The sequence below is a fragment of the Macaca nemestrina genome, chromosome 14, assembly GCF_043159975.1.
Source record: "Macaca nemestrina isolate mMacNem1 chromosome 14, mMacNem.hap1, whole genome shotgun sequence".
NCBI classification, from domain to species: Eukaryota; Metazoa; Chordata; class Mammalia; order Primates; family Cercopithecidae; genus Macaca; species Macaca nemestrina.
Genome location: NC_092138.1, coordinates 36,737,849 through 36,756,318, shown reverse-complemented (window position 1 = coordinate 36,756,318; position 18,470 = coordinate 36,737,849). Strand labels below are relative to the sequence as shown.

Here is an 18,470-nt window from a genome sequence, read left to right as displayed (position 1 = left end):
AAGGAATTAAACTTCTCTGAACTCAGGTTTCTTATCCTCAAAACAGGAAAAACACTACTCACGTGGCCCAGTTCACATAAGATTGTAGCACCAGCAGCAGCAGCAGTAGAAGTAGTAGTAGCAATACAACTTTCATTTTTTGAGTGCTTACTCTGTGCTGTGAACTGAAAACAACATGGTGAGGTGGGATACCATGTTTTACAGATGACGAAGCTGAGGCTCAGAAATAAGAACTTGCACAGGGTTGCACAGTCTGTTACTGGCAGAATCTAAGTGTGAACACCAACTACTCTGACTTCAGAGGTCATGAACTTGTTCACATCTCAAAATGCATTCATATACATTCTCTAATGAGGTAATCCTGTTGACTGCACACAGTCACGTAAGGTGTTATTACTATATTTTTTTAAAAGTTGCTAAAATGTATTTTCTACTGGATACATAATACTATTCTTAGCAAAAGGACATCAACTCAAGAAACTATGGAAAAGGCATGAATGAATATGCAACTTGGAACCTGAAACAATGAAAAAATAAGACAAATAAAATAGATGTGACAGTTGGTGACATCATTTTGTACATTTGTGCATCCACTCACATCCGCACAGAGCCCCAGTCCACAAACATCACATATCTCTCAAGACGTCAATGGAAATTGCTGAAAGCATTACAAAGAGCTGGGAGATTTGTTGTGTGTGACTCCACAAGCCAATGCTGATGACTTGGCAGGCCGCTCACAAGAGGTTATTAGGGACATAGGACAAGCATGTTAGGCTGCTAATAGCCTGTGGCCAAGTCTCTCAGGGAAAACAAAGTGCGGCAAGTTAGCAGAGCCGAGCATCTAGACAATGCTTTAGCCTCCTATTTGGTAGCCAAAAACAATTATGGTGAAATGGAAAGCTAACAAAGACATATCAACTATCCCTACACTGGCATATTTCTAAGTGTTTAAACCAGAGGAAAGATTTCATTCTCCAAGGACAGGTCAACAGAAATATGGCTAAATTCATGTTATTTGCTTGCAAACACTTTTCCCAGAAATAAGCTCAAAAACATTTGTTCTCTATATTTCTCCTCTACTTTTCTATTTTTTTCTATGAGACTATCCTCACTCCTTCCAGAGCCCCAGGCTGTCCCTCACATATGTCATCTCAGGCAGCAAAGTCCCAACAGCTCCTGGCCATCCTACCTCTTCCTTGACTGTGCTGCTGCTCTTTGTTTCTTCTAAAAGAGATAAAACAACATCCCAAGACCACAGTGTACAGTTTCATAGACTGTTCACTACATAATCTCAGGTGGTGATCCCCTCGCAGAAATGATTTCACTCTCATCCTGGATATGGGCCGTGCACAATGTGTACAACTAAACTCAGCAGCCCTGTGTATAGATCCAACACCAGAACAGGCATGAAGAGTTTTCTGCATTCATCTGTTCATTCACTCATTCAACTCATACAGATTTATTGTGTCTAGTGTGCACCAGACACTTGACAGGTCCTAGGCAAATATCAGTAAATAATAGTGTGCAATCCTCGCCCTCAAGGAACTCACGGTCCAGACATGTCAACAATGAGTAATATTACAGAATAAAGCACATTTTGTCTGGGAGGTAGTCTAAAACAAGAGAAAATCCAGACGCGGTCCTAGCACTGAGGAAGGGAGGGCACGTCTTACCACATTGGGGTTGACCTTATGTCGAAAGCATGTAATGTTCACCACATAAGGCCAATCGTCAGGCTCCATCAGTACCCCAGCAGCATGGGCACAAGTGACATGGAAGGAGGCCGGGCAGCGACCGTAGGAACACTGGATGCAGGCTCCAGAGACCCTCTTAACCCGGTGTCTGCAGAAGATGCATTTCTGGAAGGTTAAAACAGAGAACATCATCAATTCACGTTCTGTAACCCAGTCAGTTCCCACAATTTACAGAACAATAGCTACTAGAAAAGAAAAAAAAAGAAAAAACTGATTACATCAAGAAGTCCTGACCCTCCAGGGGCCCTAGTGGTGAGAGCATCTGTGGCAACGTAATCTACTTACTTTAAAAGCAGCACGCTGCTATGGTCACAGACTACCAGACATATGTTTAACTATTTCTTGTAGCAAGGAAAGCCAAACACTTCTGCACATACTCCCGTAGGCACAGAGCTCAGGAAAAGACCCCAGAGGTGCTCCTATAAATTATCCATGAATGCTGAAGCTACTTCTGTTTTACCCTCCTGTACTGCAGGTCTTTCTGTGCAACAAGAAGTAGAATATAGGTTTGGAGGACAGGTCATTCTTTCATAAATTAGATGTGGTCTTCAAAAACACCCAAACAGCACAGGGGCAAGTTAAGTTTTCCAAAGACAAGGAAATGTAAAGTGTTAAATGGTCCAATGTGGAAACTAGTGTTTAATAATCCAAATCTGAACCCTTCATGACTGACAAAAAAAATATGCCTCCCAAAGGGAGAAAATTGAAAATCACCCCAAAGGGCATAATTTGGTTGAATATCTATAGCTGATGATGCCTGCGGAAGAGAAGATGAAAATAAAAACAGCAATAATGATTACCACAATTCAAAAAGTAAATTGCATACAATTAGCCCTAAACATTATCAGTACATTTGTTATGAGAGATAGAGAAAAACCGCTTCACTAAATGTAAGTTGTGAACTAATACTTGAGGGTTAGGAAAAAATGGCTGTAGAAAAACACAGGGTCAGCTCTGGAAAGCAGAAGAAACAATGATCAAAAGCTCAAATTTTCATTCCGAAGAGTAAAAAAGGTCTGAAATCTGATCAAATGTTGGTGCTCTTCTTTTACAGGTAGATTTTCTTTCCTGGGACAATAAAGGTACTTAAACTCAAACCCTTCTAAAAACTAATATTTTATCAGAGACTTGCAAGAACCAATGTGCATTTAACTCCTAACTCTTCATGTCCTGACATCATCTGATCAGTGACTTAATCTTTTAGATTCTGTCTCTTAATCTTACCCTGATCTCTCCCTACCATCCATACCAACTGCCACTGCCTCCGTCCACAGTGTCTTGCCCAGCATCCTAATGGATTCCCAACGTGTATCTCCATCCTTTATTTCATTCTATCTCCATTTGTCTTCCCCAAAGCTGCCAGAGTGATTCTTTACAACATGAATCTCATGTCACCACCACCGTACTTAATATCCTTCATATAATTAAAGGTTTCTCTTTATCTCCAAGTCATTCCAAAAAAAAAGGAAAAGCATTAGGTGGAAGAGTAAAGCTTATAAAAGGCCCTTCATGATCTAAGTGTTACTTCTCACTAGTCCCCATAAGGACCCTACACGTTAAGTACTTATGTGATTTCCTTATACATCGAGATTCGATGTAAAATTAAGCATTTTTAAGTGGAGATTGAGGATACAGCTTAGCTGATTAAAAAAAATCACACACAGCTGGGCGCGGTGGCGCATGCTTGTAATCCCAGCACTTTGGGAGGCCAAGGCAGGCAGATCATGAGGTCGGGAGATCGAGACCATCCTGGCTAACACGGTGAAACCCCATCTCTACTAAAAATATAAAACAAAACAAAAAAAAAATTAGCCAGGCGTGGTGGCGGGCGCCTGTAGTCCCAGCTACTCAGGAGGCTGAGGCAGGAGAATGGCATGAACCCGGGAGGTGGAGCTTGCTGTAAGGGGAGATCGTGCCACTGTATTCAGCCTGGGCAACAGAGAAAGACTCCATCTCAATGAAAATAACATAAATAAATAAATAAAATAAAAATAAAAAATCACACACATGTATATACACACACAAATACACAGACAGAGAGAACCATAAAACTAAAAAGACATCATAATCTGCCTAAGAGCACAATTTAATATTCTATCATGGTATCTCTTAGAAAACCATGCTATCAGTTTCATTACATTGTTCGTAATTTTTAGTATTTTGGTATCTTTTTGTCAGTTCCAATTACTTGAAATGTGATGGCAGATACAAAAGCAAAAACTCCTATTAGGAGCCCTAGGCATTTTCAATCTTTTAAGAGTCTAATTATACAACATAGAGGTCAGTGTTTGAATAAGTTAAGATATTGACAGGTATATAAAAGGTGAAATGATGTCTTATTTTCCTAATTAAATAAGATCTTTTAAGAGTAGGACAGAGTGTTGTGACTTAGCTAATTAAAGCATTGGTATCTCCCAACCTCCATCACCATTAACTTCCTCACCAAAGGAGTAAGAAGACAGAATACACTTAAGCCCAGAGAGGATTCAATCCTTGGAATCTAAGGAGAGACTTGCCCTATTCCAGGAGGACCAGAAGTGGTGACTTCTAAGGACAGAACCACAGTTTCCTTAGAAAGTCAACCTAACAGTAAACTATTACAACTCAATGCTTTGCAAGATGTTTATTCAGAGTTGAGAAGACTTAAACATCACATAGGTTCTTGCAGAGACACAGAACCCCATAAAACCTATGAGGGGAGCCATTGTGAATGCATCCTGTAAGACAGTTAACATAGTATTTCAGACCCCCATTTTCATTTGTTTGTTGCTAAAATGGTTTTTTTTCCACCCTGGCAGAAAAATCTCTGGAATTTGATGCCTACAGATACCTGGGCTACAGAATGGAATCTAGTAGGTTTAAGACATCTATGTGCACTTAAGAATGTTACAACAAAATACATGCTATGAAAGAAGTGAACAAACCGCTACCTGGCACTAGAATAATATGAACAGGCATGGTACAATGAATGAATCACGCCTGGGGACAACAGAGAGAAGAAAGCTTTAAGAAAAGCAAAGACGGACTGGATCAAGGTGGTACACTCAATCCCTGCTACCATCTATCCAGGCCCAACCCCTACATAACTATGTAGGAAAAAGGATGAAGCCAAAACAGCACTGACAAATAAGAGACAGTGCCATCAGAGGACCAGAAAATTTATGGAATTCCTAGATCATGGGAAACAGGTGGAATTAAACCAACAGAGAAACCAAAGAAGATAAGAACTAATGCAAAATAAGTGTTTGGCAAAGAATATCCTTTAGGCAAAGGATACCAAAGGAATAAGAATAATTCTCAGCCTCAGAGCCACCCCAAACCAAGTATCCACAATAAAAAAAGAAAAACAAGAAAAAAGGAAAAAAAAAAAAAAGAATCCATAATTAAAAGAAGCAGAAACCCTGGGTCAACATGAGGTAATTATTTTAAAAACAGTGCCACTCAGAATGTTTTTAACATGATGTTTCTAAAGATCTTTAGGCTGGGAGTGGTGGCTCATAATCACCTATAATCCCAGTACTTTGGGAGGCTGAGGCAGGTGGATCACCTGAGGTCAGGAGTTCAAGATCAGCCTGGCCAACATGGCAAAACCCCGTCTCTACTAAAAATACAAAAATTAGCCAGGCGTTGTGGTGAGCACCTATAATCCCAGCTACTCAGGCAGCTGAGGCAGGAGAATCACTTGAAGCCAGGAGGCAGAGGTTGCAGTGAGCTGAGATCACAGCACTGCAGTCCAGTCTGGGTGACAGAGTGAGACTCTGTATCAAAAAAAGGGAAAAAAAAATCTTTATGCATACTAAGATTTGGTAAACACTGCTGTAGGATAGGTGGGCTAGTTAACGTTTTCTCTATCCCTAGCCTACTGAGAAACTGACAATTCTTTGTAAATTTTATATTAGAGACAGGGTTTTGCCATGCTGCCCAGGCTGGATTTCAAAATCCTGAGCTCAAACAATTTGCCTGCTTTGGCCTTCTAAAGTGTTGGGATTACAGGCATGAGCCATCACGCCCAGCCTTGATTTTGCCTTCAGAATAAAGCCATGAGAATTACTAGAAAACCAAAGTAAATAATATGCCAGGGCAGAGCTCCTGTCTCATCTGAGAGTCAAGGCTAGAGAGGGAAGTAGGAAAAAAACTTTGAATCAACCCCAAACTCAAGATAAATGAAGTTTCTGTATAAAAACATATATTAAAAATAAAAATTGAAAAATAAAATAATAAAATTAAAAAATAAAATTGGAAAAACTGTTCTGTAGGGAAGGGAATGAAAGAAGGTTAGAGAGCACTGGATTCCAGGGAGCTGATCGCCCAGCCAAAAGCTGTTAGTGGGTATCTCTGACAGGACAGTTCTGGCAAGGCTGATGTCAAGAAGAGAAGTGGCTCTGTTCTGCCCCAAGGTTCTAGCACATCTGGGTGGGGCCACTGAATTTGCATTTTTAACAAGTTTCCAGTGATACTGATGCTGTTGATCCACAGCTTACACTCTGAGAACCATGAGGTTACAGGGTTAAAAAGTGAAAAGGCGTCACTCATGCTGACAGCTTCTAGTACAAGGGAGTTAAGGAAGTGCAATGATTTTTTTTCACCTATTCTTCAGTGTCAAGGGCTGAGAGAATCCTCAGGCCAGTGTGATTTATAGAGCACCGTACTTTCTTGGGGGACTGGATTTCCATACTTATTCCAGTGGCATAGGCCATTAAGGCTACTAATGGATTGCAGAAGTAATGAAGTATCTGGCAATGAGGCTTTGTGTATCATTAGATTTCCTTCAGCATCCAGCTTGGCAAAGGGCATCGAGCTGTGAAGGAGCTGGAGGTTCAAAGCACATCTCCTTCCCCTTTTTCCTGTTAATATGATTTCTGACATTATTTTGTTGTTGTTTTGCCAGTTTTATGATTCTTTTTTCTTACACAAATAGGCAGGTAATTCCAAAACAGGTGTGAATGCTTTTTAATTGTTGTTTCGTGATCAAGTCACAGGCTAATGATAATGACACATTAGCTAATTTCTTTTTCCTTTTGCCCCCTAAAGACACTTTTTCTAAGCACCACACAGCAAGTTAACATTCCCAGCTCAAACAGGGAACAATGTTTGGCTCAACAGACATACTATTGCTGCAGGGAAGTCAAAGGATTGAGACTAAAACCTTCAGTTTGCTCCAAGTCCTTAAATACAGGGTTCGTAATAGAATCCTTTGATTTTTAACCCTACCTGTAAGACTTATGTTCTGCTCATTAGTATTCATTAAGTCAATCACTCATGTGTCAATACTGGCTAGCACTGGGGGAAGTCTGAGTTCTACAGTAAGGAGGATAGTCTAGTCACAATAAAATGCAGAATGGAACAACTGCCATTTGAGAGGGGGATTCAGAAGGAGAAGAGAGAATAGATTAATAAAGAGAAATCAATTTATCTAGTCAGCTAAAGAGTGGCTGGGGAAGGAAGGAAATGGAGGATATTGAAAAGCAAGGTCCCCAGTGCACTGACACCACAGGGTTTGAGCTGTTTTGTGAGAGGCAGCAATTAATATGCAGCCTCATCCACATATGAATGATATGATAAAACAAATCCTGTTTACTTGGGCAACTGGTCATAACATGATAAGTCCTCTGTCTCTCTTCCCAAAAAAAGTTATTTCTTATACACTCCAAGTTCAGAGCATTAAAATAAATGGCTCATAATGCCAAGTGTGTTGAATTAAATCCTTATCATAAATAAGGTATAAGAAGCCATTTATCTCAAGGCTTTTTGTTTGGTAAGATTCACCCTGCAAAAGGTGAGAAAGCTAAGAAAAGTCAAGTAGCGGGGAAAGGCCAGTGGGATGAGCTCAGCTAGGCCAAGAGACAGAGCTAAAAAAATGGACAGAGTTGGCCAGGGATCAGATATAAGGTTACATGTATTCACAATAAGGCTAATGAGTCACTGCTGGCACTGAGAAAATGTTAAATAAAAATCACAAAAGAATTCTAGAACTTGAAAGGCCAAGGCAGTTCAGACACAAACCAACAAATTAACAAATGACTTGTGAAAAGTACTACGCCAACAGCACAGTCATATTTTGTTTTATTTTGGATCAACAGATACATCACAAGGAAGATCAAGTATGAATCCTTTCGGAAGCACCTTTTAAGCCAAGTAGCCAAGTAGCAGAACACTGACTGTACACATAAACAGCCACTAACTATATGACAGTTCCCTTAATGCATATAATGTATTATTTCACTCTTTCAGCCATTTCAATACTTACTAAATATCTTCTATGTACGATCATTTTGCAAAATGCAAAGGTAGAAAAATGAAAAAGATATACAATCCTTGTATTTAAGGAGCTTAATTTGGTATAAAAAATAGCTATAACAAAAGCTTTACAACCATAATCACAATAGGAAAGATAAAGTACTGACAGATTTAAGAGACGATTGGACTGGCAGGGCAAGGCGAAGCAGCATGTGAGCCTCACTGGGTTACCTACCCCCACCCAGCCCTCAAACCATTCTACTGAGCAGATCTAGGAAGAGGGGCAGGAGAGGATGAAATTCATGACAGCTACCTGAGGGGCACTAAATACAGGACAAGGAAGCAGGTATGACTCTACTTTGATGACTCAGGTCATGGAGGAGCCCATGATGTGGCAGGAGAGTGTAGGCAGCTCGCCTCTGCACCACTCTGAACTGAAGGCCAAGAGTCACCGAGACCAGACACAGCTGGATGAGTTCCATCCTGATGGCTCCCAAGAACTCATAATAAAGCAAAAACCGGGTTTCTCTCAAAGTTTTCTGTAATTAATTTCTCGGAGTTTAGATGCTGTGTGCAGTGTGTCGGCACCAGGTCAGCTGCTGCACTGGAGGGTTACTGGCAGACATGCTGCACACGGGCTGAGTCTGCAGCCGCAGGGACCCAGGGCCTGCCTCATGGCTCAGAGAAGCTACCCAGCAGGGTTTTAAAGGACTAAGAAAGCCATAAAGAAGAGGCAGACTGTGAGCTTACCCTGAAGGACTAGCCAGCTTCAGCCACTGCATGTAGGAGTGGGATGAAGGAGGAAAAACATTCTAGATGGAAGTAACAAAGCTCAGAAGGAAAAAAAAAAAAAAACATGAGCAAAATGGAGTCAGGAAGTATGAGCACAGCCAAGGGATGGCAGGCTGAAAAGGTGGGATCCTGAAAGGCCTTGGACTGTACTCTGGCACAAACTTCACTTGCCCAGGTGAGAGACTCACTATCGCTTATTAGTAGCAGCTAATTTTTAGGTGGAAATTAGGACTACCATTTTATTATAATTCTCTGAGTGGCTCTGGGTTAAGCCTCAGGCAATCAAGCAATTCTACAGACAACCCAGAAAATCAGCATCATCTTTAGCTGGAAATGCCTGTTGGTCAGGCATGTCTCTTTGTCCATCTTTTTGCTCCTTTAGAGTGGGACAAATTCTAACCTGCCTTTTTATTAAAGGCACCTGTCACAGTATATAAGCTAAGTATCTGGGGAGTACCTCGACCAACTGCCATACTCCTCTAGGCTCCCAAGTAGGGAGTATGTAGTACTTCCTAGTTGTCTGTCTGTGAATTCAGACAGACCTGGTTGGGAACTCTAGCCTGGCACACGAATAAGGGTAAGTCACTGAAACTGCAAAATTAACATGGTCCAAACAGACAGAAGTGAATGGATGAGAAGGTTGTGGGTGAAACAGGCCAGTCTCTGGATGTTTCCTGGCCCTTTCCCTAGAGCCCTCTTAGCAGAAAATAGTGCTTCCCCTCTGCACTTAACTACCTGTGCTGTGCAGAAAACACACACATAAAAGGAGCATTTACAAAGAAATTAAATATTAAAGGCAACAAAACAATCTCAAGTTGAAAGAAGCACTTCGCTGTTAGCATACAGCAGCATTTGCTGATGAATCACAAAATAAGCGATGTTATGTATGTTGAAAAAAATCGATCACTTACCATTTTTACTTCTCTCATAGCCTGTTTGGGTTCTATCCTTTATTTCAAATTTAAAGGGCAAAAGGAGCACACAATGATAGCATATAGAGAGCTTTATTCTGAATACTTATTAAGTGCCACTAAACATCTTTCAGCTGACGGGTGGGGAAAGAAAGCCTCCTAAACCACAAAATAGGTGTTATCTAAGTACTTCTGTATTTGCATTTTTATTTCTTTTTATGTTCCTATTAAAGAGCATCTATTTCCTAAAGGAAATTTCATTATTTGAAATTACTGTTTACAGAAATCCTTACTCTCATTGGATAAAGCATTTATTAGTTGAACTCAGAATTACTGAATTATTTGGTTAACAAAAGTCACTCTGTCCTTTCTGCTACAACTGTACCCTGCTAGAGTCACTGATGTATATGCTCTCCACCCTAGAAAAATCTACCCAGATTGGTTTAATTACCTATTACTTAGAAGAATTTCTTAACTCTATTCAACTTACCTAGTTTTAGATCTCTCTGAATTCATGCTGGAAACCGTAATATTTTAATGATTGAATTCACATTAGTTAAATTAAAGGACACATAATTTTCCCATATGGCACAATTTAGGAAGGCTGGCATACAAGCTCTCTATTGCTCCAAGAACAAGCAAAAAAAAAAAAAAAAAAAAAATCTGTATTTATTATGAATATCAGGTATGATTTGCTATTGGCATTACGGAAGCAAAGACTAGTACACATTTTCTATTTATTTCTGGCCTTGGACCCTGAAGGCCTAAAGGTATCTGAGGAAAAAAAAACAACAACAACAGGATACATCAAAGATAAGAACTAATTATCCTTAGCAATATTTGTTCTTGGGCAGTGCAAACATCCAACAGCATGAAAGGTTGCAGTTGTGGTTTGCTGACATTTTTTCAGAGAGGAGTGTATAGTTCCTTAAATCTGTTTCATGTATATTTATCGAAACACATCCATTTATGAGGACCGGGGTGGAACAGTAAAGATATCTCTGATTCACGGATGTGCAATAAAGAAATTGTGTCCCACAAGTGAGTTTCAAGCACCTCCATCCTGTCCAACTTCCCCCAGGCATTTTTTAACAGTTTAGATGAACCTTTGTAGACATTCCTGCTATATATACTTACCTTGGTTACAGTGGTTGGGAAAAGGAACAATAAAAAGATCTCATCATTTTTCTTTGATAACTACACAAGCTGCTACGCTGGGGTATTCTTCCTTTTCTGAACACTAGAAGCTATCCCAAGGCCCCTGAGTGCATCTGACCCTTATTAGAAACTGTTACCCATGAATTGTTCTGTCTGTGACCTGCCACAACCTCTTTGCTTCTTGTCTTTCAATTATGCTATCAGCAGCCCACATTGAGGAAATTTATGATTGAGTTGAAATACCCACACACTGTGTCTCCAAATAAAACTGAGGAAGCAGTGATGAAAAGCTATAAAGTCAATGCAGTGCAGACATGTCCCAGGTGACCTTTCAGAGGAAGCGCCTTTTCAGGGGAGACAACTGCGGCCATGAGAAGAGTTAACTCAGTATATGGTTCCTCTGTAAGGACACAGGCTGTCCAGTCCGGAGCCCATCCCTTCTCCTGTAGCCCCCCAACCACCACCTTCCTCTACGTTAAGGATCTGAGATGGTTGCTACAGGAGAAAAATCACGCAGCAGGAGTTTGTGGATTTGTCTTCTAGATGAGATAAATTTGGGGTTTCCAATCTTAAGTGGCCCTTAAGGTCACTTAGAAATTCCTTTTACCTTTCCCAACTTAAGGAATGGACAAAAGGTAGTAAAACAGGCTCTGTTAAAGCCTGAATCCTAACCCTGCCACCATGTGGCTTTGCACTGTATTACTCATTAGGACACTGCTTCTAGATTATCCAGGCCATCTTCCTTTGAGAACAAGTAAATGGTCAATATTTTTGCAGTGATCTATTTGTGATTAGAACAATGGGTCACTTCTCCAAGCTTAGTTGCTTCACTGGATAGGTAAAGATGGTAACAGCACCTATTCCTCATGAAGCTGCCCTTAAAAAAACAGCATACATAAGAGGTTTAGCACAGTACCTGATACACAGGAAAAGGTAAATAATGCTGCTCTTATCCTTCAATAAATCTATTTTAAAACATTACTTCTCTTCAATCAGAACTAAAGTCCTCACATTCTAAAAACAGTCGTGCCTCTTCTTTCACCTAGGTAATACCAGTCATGGGGCATGAAATTCCTCAACTTCCCTCCCCTCTACCTTCAGATCCACAGATGGTTTCAAAATATTTATGCTTATAATTACTTAGACATTATACAACTAAGTACATCTTCTTACTTAATGCATTAATAGACTGCTGCAGTACAAATTAATTTTTATAATATTTTAATAACCGTACTTCAATATAATTGTTTCCGCTGCAATCCTGTGTATTTTAAATACTTAAAAGTATTTTTCTGAGAAGAGGTCCATACGCTTTACCAAAAACTGCTAAAGGAGTCCAAGACACAAACACAAAAAAACCCAGATGAAGAACAATAAAAAATGCTGACCATCCAATGCCAAATGAGAAGCATGGATTATAAGTTACATGAATACAGTAACAATAAACATGTACATATGTGACAGAGATAAAATGAATAAGCAAAAATGAAGAACATCATGGTGTAATTAGGGGAAGCTTGAGTTTTCCTCTTTCTTTTTTCGTGTTGTTATTTTACTATTTTTATAATAATGAAAAAAGATGGAGCATAAACCCTGATTATCTTTAGAGTTATTTTATTCGTCATATTGTTTCAGACTCAGAACTGGCAGATTCACTCTCACAATGAATCAACAACACAATGCTCTACCCTTCATTTTCCTGTGTTTCTTGTTAGCCATTAACAGGTTCTCAAAAGAGGGGTGGCCATAACAGAGGAGTAAGGTAAATGCAAACATGCACACAGTCTTCATGGAAGTAACACCACTCCATCTACATTACCTATAATGTTTTTTTCTATCATGAAAAATTGGATGACTGACTCCAAACAGATATTGGACAAGCCCAGCAATTAACTCTTTAGCCAAAGAGTGAGAACATTAACTTTTAAAAGTTCATTTCAATCAAAAGTAAATATTTTGTGGATGCTAGGCCACACTTTACTTATTCTTGGCATGACTTTTATAATGCACTTTCCATTCTCCCTCTATTTCTTAATGGAATTTCCTCAATATTTAAAAATTCCATTTCTATGAGGTCTCTTCAAACAGAACAATTACCCAAGCAGATGTGTGCAAGAACACATTCATCCTCTAAAAGACGTGTACTGCTTATGTTCTGGCTCACTGGCAATCATAAAACCGAAGTGTGGTCTTCTATCATCTCCAGGACTTTTTTGAAAGACGAAGATTACCCAGTCCATCCTGGAATTCCTATACCTCCGTTTCTCTACAGGTGCCTATGGATCAGTAGGAAGCCCACGGAAGAAATGCCCAGCAAGCTTCACGGCACTGAAAGACAAAGTGCTTCTAAGTGTAAGTACATATATATTTTAGTGCTTCAACTGTGAGGCCAAAGTGGTAGTTTTCAGTGATAAATTATGAAGAGAAACATCTTTCTCTGGAATCCTATCCAAACAACCCTGGTCAGATTAATGCAAAATGAGGACAGAGAAAGAAGAGTTCAAGGCCTCTAGTTTTTTGTAATAAGGGTAACACTTGGGGTTCATGATACGCTCACTGCCATCAAAGCAGATTTTCAGGCTAACTCAATACCCTCACCCTCACCCGGCAGAGTAAAGGAGAGTGCGTAGGAGTCCCAGCTCTCCCACTAAGATGCCGGTTACCATGTCCCTCTGAGCCTCAGGTTCCACAGCTGTACTTCAGAGGATTACTGTGGTCATTAATGGAATAATGGATACAGAAGTGCTCTCTAAACAAAAAAAGGCATCATGACACAGTCATTCCTACTATTTTCTTTTAAAAATGAAGAAGAAAAAATAAAAAAGAAACAGCAGAATGTAATAATACATCAGTTCTTTTCAGTTTGCCAACACAAAAGGCCGAAGAGCTTGGGTATAAGATCCACAACACAATGTAATAATACATCAGTTCTTTTCAGTTTGCCAATGCAAAAGGCAAAAGAGCTTGAGTATAAGATCCACATGGGGTTAAAAAAAAAAAAAAAAAAATCAGATCACCCCAGTTATCAGGGGTATATATGAAAAAAGTAAGTGATGTTAAACAAATAACACTTCAGGAAACAGTACAGAGAAGCACGTGCTGAGCCCAGGGTCTGAGACCTGTGTCAGGACAAGCATCACCAAATCTTCTCCCTTCTTCTCAACCTAATCTCTACCAGGTTCCCTGGTTGAGCCTGCCTCAGCACCATGTGACTTTTCCTGCCCATGTCTTCCCAGTCTCAGGCTGATGTGTTCGTTCTTCAACCCTTGCTTCCCATTTTCATGGCAAGTGTGATGGCCAAGGTTTAACTTAATATTCTCAGTCTATGTTTCTCAGATTTATTTTTGCGGAGAGAAAAAAAATATACTTGTCAGATTCAGGGTTTTCAGCCAGGACTTTGAAGTATTTTGTTTTTGTAGCCATGTTTAGTAAATTATTTTTTATAAATACATTCACTAAAATCACACATCTATGTAACTCTTAACAAAAGATAAGAAACTAGACATCTGTGCCCAAATATATTTCTTAAAGTACAGGGAATGTGTATTTCTGCCATTTCCTAGAGGAAAAAACTCTTTGTTTAAATGATTTTAAGTATAAAGTGTTTTAGTGAAAAAAAATTCTATAGCAACAGAGTGGAAAAATTATTGTATTCTATTACCAGACTTGTGTAAAGTTTGCCGAAATCTCTTTTTTTTCTTTTATTGCCTATGTTTATCCAGTTGGCCAAAATCTTCCACATAGTTTTCACCTCTCTCCCAAGTGAATTCAGACCTCCACTCTGGACTTGTACTGGGTTAAAGCCATTCGTATGACAGTGACAAAAGAAAGTTTCCACTGAAAACCATTCGAGAGCCTCAAAAGAAAGAGTCACCTGGTCAGGTTCATTTGAAATATTCATGAACTCAACAGAAGATCAGATTAAAAATAGAGCCCCCAAGCAATGGAGGTTTTGGGGGTTTTTCCTCAAATTTTAGGCTTTATAATGGTGTTTTCACAACATGGCCCACCTGCCCATAAAATGCTTCCATGCTCCACCAGTATTAATAGTTTCACTTGCAAACTTACATAATGGACATGAATAGGATGTTCAATTCATTCTTCCCCTTGCAAGAAAAGTACAGTTCTCAGTAGTCACATATGAGAATTGTAACAATGGATTGATATTCTGGTGTGTACGTATTTTTGAAAGTGACGGCTGGACACACTGGACAAATCACAGGCAACATATATTCTTACAATGTGAGTCACAGATAAACATGCCTAGAAAACTATACCTGTTGACCTGTTGAGGGAAGGAGGAGACACCACATATCTAATAGACATGTAGAAATAGTATTATGGTTTTGACTATTCTGCAGTTCTGAACCTTCTATGGGGAGGTCAATTATAAACACAAGCAGTCCATTCCAAAGTCATTCCTTCATTTGACCACACCAGGCACTAATGCAAAGGAAGCTTAACCCTTCTGAAAACGTTTTAAACCTGACCAAATTAAAAGTAGCACCAGAGGGATTATTTTTTTTTTTTTAGCAAGAACCCACAAGCAATTTACTTGACTAGAGGAAAAAGTGCAAAGAAATCCTTTATCACAAAATAGCTTCTTGAATCTTTCTACCAATAAATCTCCCATCCCTCCAAGAATGCCTATCTTCCCTGCTGATAACAAGCTGTGGAGATAAATATTTTATTTTTTTCTACAAAACCCCAAATGATGTTTTCAAATAAAATAAAAATAAATCTTCTACAAGCTACTGTCAAAAATGGTCCTAGAAGAGGTAAATGTCATTTTAAAGGCTGCATGTTAAAATATTTAGGAGAAAGAATCTGCTAGTCAAGTTCCAACAGGAAGCTCTGAAGAGGTTATAAGTGCATCTATCAAATTTTCATCTACCTTTAGGCTGACCTACTGAGGAAACCACAGAAAGCCTGGTCCTGTGTAATGAGGGAGCTGGAAGGGCTGGGGGTTTCAAGCATTGGACAGCAACAAGGTCACAATCAAGCACAAAGATAAGGCTTGGGGGATTCTGCAGTGGTTCCCCAGGGAAGATGCACTGGCATGGGTAGGCAGGCAGCTGCATTCTGCTTTAAGCCACAGTTCAAGCTTAGGAATGGAACCCAGCTGATGGCCATTTGAAATCCCTCATGAGAACTCTGACCTCTCATGCCAAATCTAGCAAAGTAGCATCCACCAAATCTGAGCAAAAGAAAGACCCAGCCAGCAAAATACGGCAAGGTTTTGTTTTTTGTTTTTTTTGTTTTTGTTTTTTTTGCTTTTTTGTTGTTGTTCTTTAAGTCTAATTTAAAGTGCTTCCATAACCCCACCCTTTGGGAATTATATGCAGTGACTTTTTTTTAACAAGGAAAATTTGGTTTAAGGAGCTTATGGGAACATTTAACTTGGACTGGAAAGGTTATTTGCTCAGTGTTAGGCTAATAGCCAAAATCCACTTTTAACCAGAGATAATTTTCATATTATACCTCACAAGAGTATTGTGTCATGTGAGCAGGCTGCAGCGATAAGCAGTGAAGTAAAGTTATGACTTCCCCCAAAGACTCATTAAAATGTATTATTAAACAGAAAAATTCAGAAAATCCAAAAGGAACCCGTCTATACTATCTCAGAAACAGTAAAAATGCTTTCCAACTTATTATTTCCTTTGCTCTGCCTCCCTACAAATACCACTAAGTCAATACTGTGAAGAACCTGATCCTGCTGCAAAAGAAGATGAAAATGCCTCAAAGTTGTGTGCCACTATGACACTCTGTATATTATTTTGACCTTAAATGTGCTATGGAGGAACATATGATGACTTCAAGTGACCGCAAAAAATAATAATAATAATAAACCTGTGAAGATTCTACAATTTGCTTTTTTTACACTATTCAACCCACAAAATAAAACATGGTAAATTAGAAACATTTACCTAGGAAACATGACACTTTCCAATTTTGGTTTTTATAATTCCAAATTTTAGCAGCTCCAATATTTTTCTTTTTCCTTCCTGTTTTGGTTTTTAACTCATCTCGATTTTTTTTCTCAATTCTTGAAAATTTTCCCCCACCACTTCAATTTTTAAAAAGTAATGATTTCATTTAAGTCAGGCAAATGTGCTTTAAGAAAGCTGGACAAAATACCGGCTTTCTTACCAGATTCTACAAAAATGTGAAAGCACACTTGCAAAGGAGTTCCAAGCTGCTATGGAAACGGCTTTTTTTTTTTTTTCCTTTTTCTTTTTTTCCAAAATAACAGTACTCCTGGCTCAGGACTGCTGGCATGCAAGCTTCCAATCCAAGCCCATTGACAGCTTGTGGAGTGGACAGATGAGGCATGGAAAATATTTTAAATTAGTTCATTTATCTTGTTGAGACACAGGAAACGGCGACAAATCTCTCACATAAAGAAGGAATACAGAAAGACAATGCACCTCCTGTAATGTGTAGCAAATTTAGTCCATTAAGACAAACCTTTCAGACGATTGTGTATTATCTAATAAGAGCCACACCTCATATGTTGAAGGAGTATTTTATCATTAAAAGATCCACAAAGCTGGCTAGAAATCATGGACTGCTTCTGAATTTTAACAGACTCAAATTTTAGCAGTCAAATAGTTTTGAAATCAATGTTTTTGAGTAATCTTAAGCAGATCGTGGGCCAATACTAATACCAGTGAAGAAAAATGTAACAAAGAACTGCAAGTTCTTAAACGAGAGTTTAAAAATGCCACATTTTAGGATAAGACAACAAGAGCTGGATTAAAGAGAGAATGTGATGCTCCCTTAAATGTGAATGAACAAAACAGCATTTCTTCTAGGTCCCATTCTAGGGTTCACATCAACAAGTACTTTTGGCCCCATGGCTCCTGTCCACTTCAAGAGTCCTTCCCAGGCGGACAAAGCAGGGGCTTCAGGCCTGGAGCAAGAAGCAAGTGGATACAGGGGAGCCAAACACTAGTCTCAGGATTGGTTGCACCAAAATCACTAGGAATCAGAGAAACCTGCTAAAGATACTGTCCATCTCTACCCTGTCACCAGAAATTCTGATTCATAAATCTAAATGGGAGCCCAGAAGTCTGTATTTTTGATAAGTACCTCAAAGCAATTCTAGCGCAAAGCCACATTTAGAAATCACTGTAGGATTACAAATCAGCATTCTTCATAAACTAGCAATAGATAGAATTTTGAAAATCTATGTGCCCTCTCACACAATTTTAAGTGGGCACAAAATTTCTCATCATAAGTTTAAATAATTGTAGAAGCTATACATTTTGTGGATTAAATATTGACATTTAGAAATAAAACACATATCTCTAAATACCATGGTCATTTGATAACTCCATCATCCACTTAACAAATAAAAGAACAGGCTCTCCTTTAACATTTTGTAGCATTCCTTATTCCCTTTAAATTTATATTATTTCGATTCCACTCCCTACAGAATTTTATCTGAATGTAAGATAATTTTATGCCTGAAACTCTTTTAGTTATCACTGTACCATAATCCCCTTTAACAAAAATATGCATATTAATTGAAGTTTAATTTTTAAAAAACACTTCCTATGACAAGACTCTAAGTTTAAAAAACCTCTAGCTTGGCTATTATACTTATTTTCAGTTT

The 18,470-nt window shown here is 38.9% G+C and overlaps 1 protein-coding gene across 9 annotated transcripts in view; it reads right to left on the bottom strand.

Annotated features, from left to right (window-relative positions):
* LOC105489137 (lysine demethylase 4C) overlaps positions 1-18,470 on the bottom strand; it is a 416,176-nt gene that overhangs the window by 69,010 nt on the left and 328,696 nt on the right. For 7 of the 9 annotated variants that reach the window (XR_011612551.1, XM_071077763.1, XM_071077764.1 and 4 more), the window contains 2 exons: positions 1,674-1,859; positions 63-164 (listed from right to left, as the gene is read on the bottom strand). Coding sequence is in view for 7 of the 9 variants with exons in the window: in XM_071077763.1 (XP_070933864.1) it covers positions 63-164; positions 1,674-1,859 (288 nt within the window). In the remaining 2 variants the exon portion in view is untranslated. The remainder of the gene's footprint in view (positions 1-62; positions 165-1,673; positions 1,860-18,470) is intronic. The other 2 variants (XR_011612550.1, XM_071077765.1) reach the window with 1 other exon arrangement.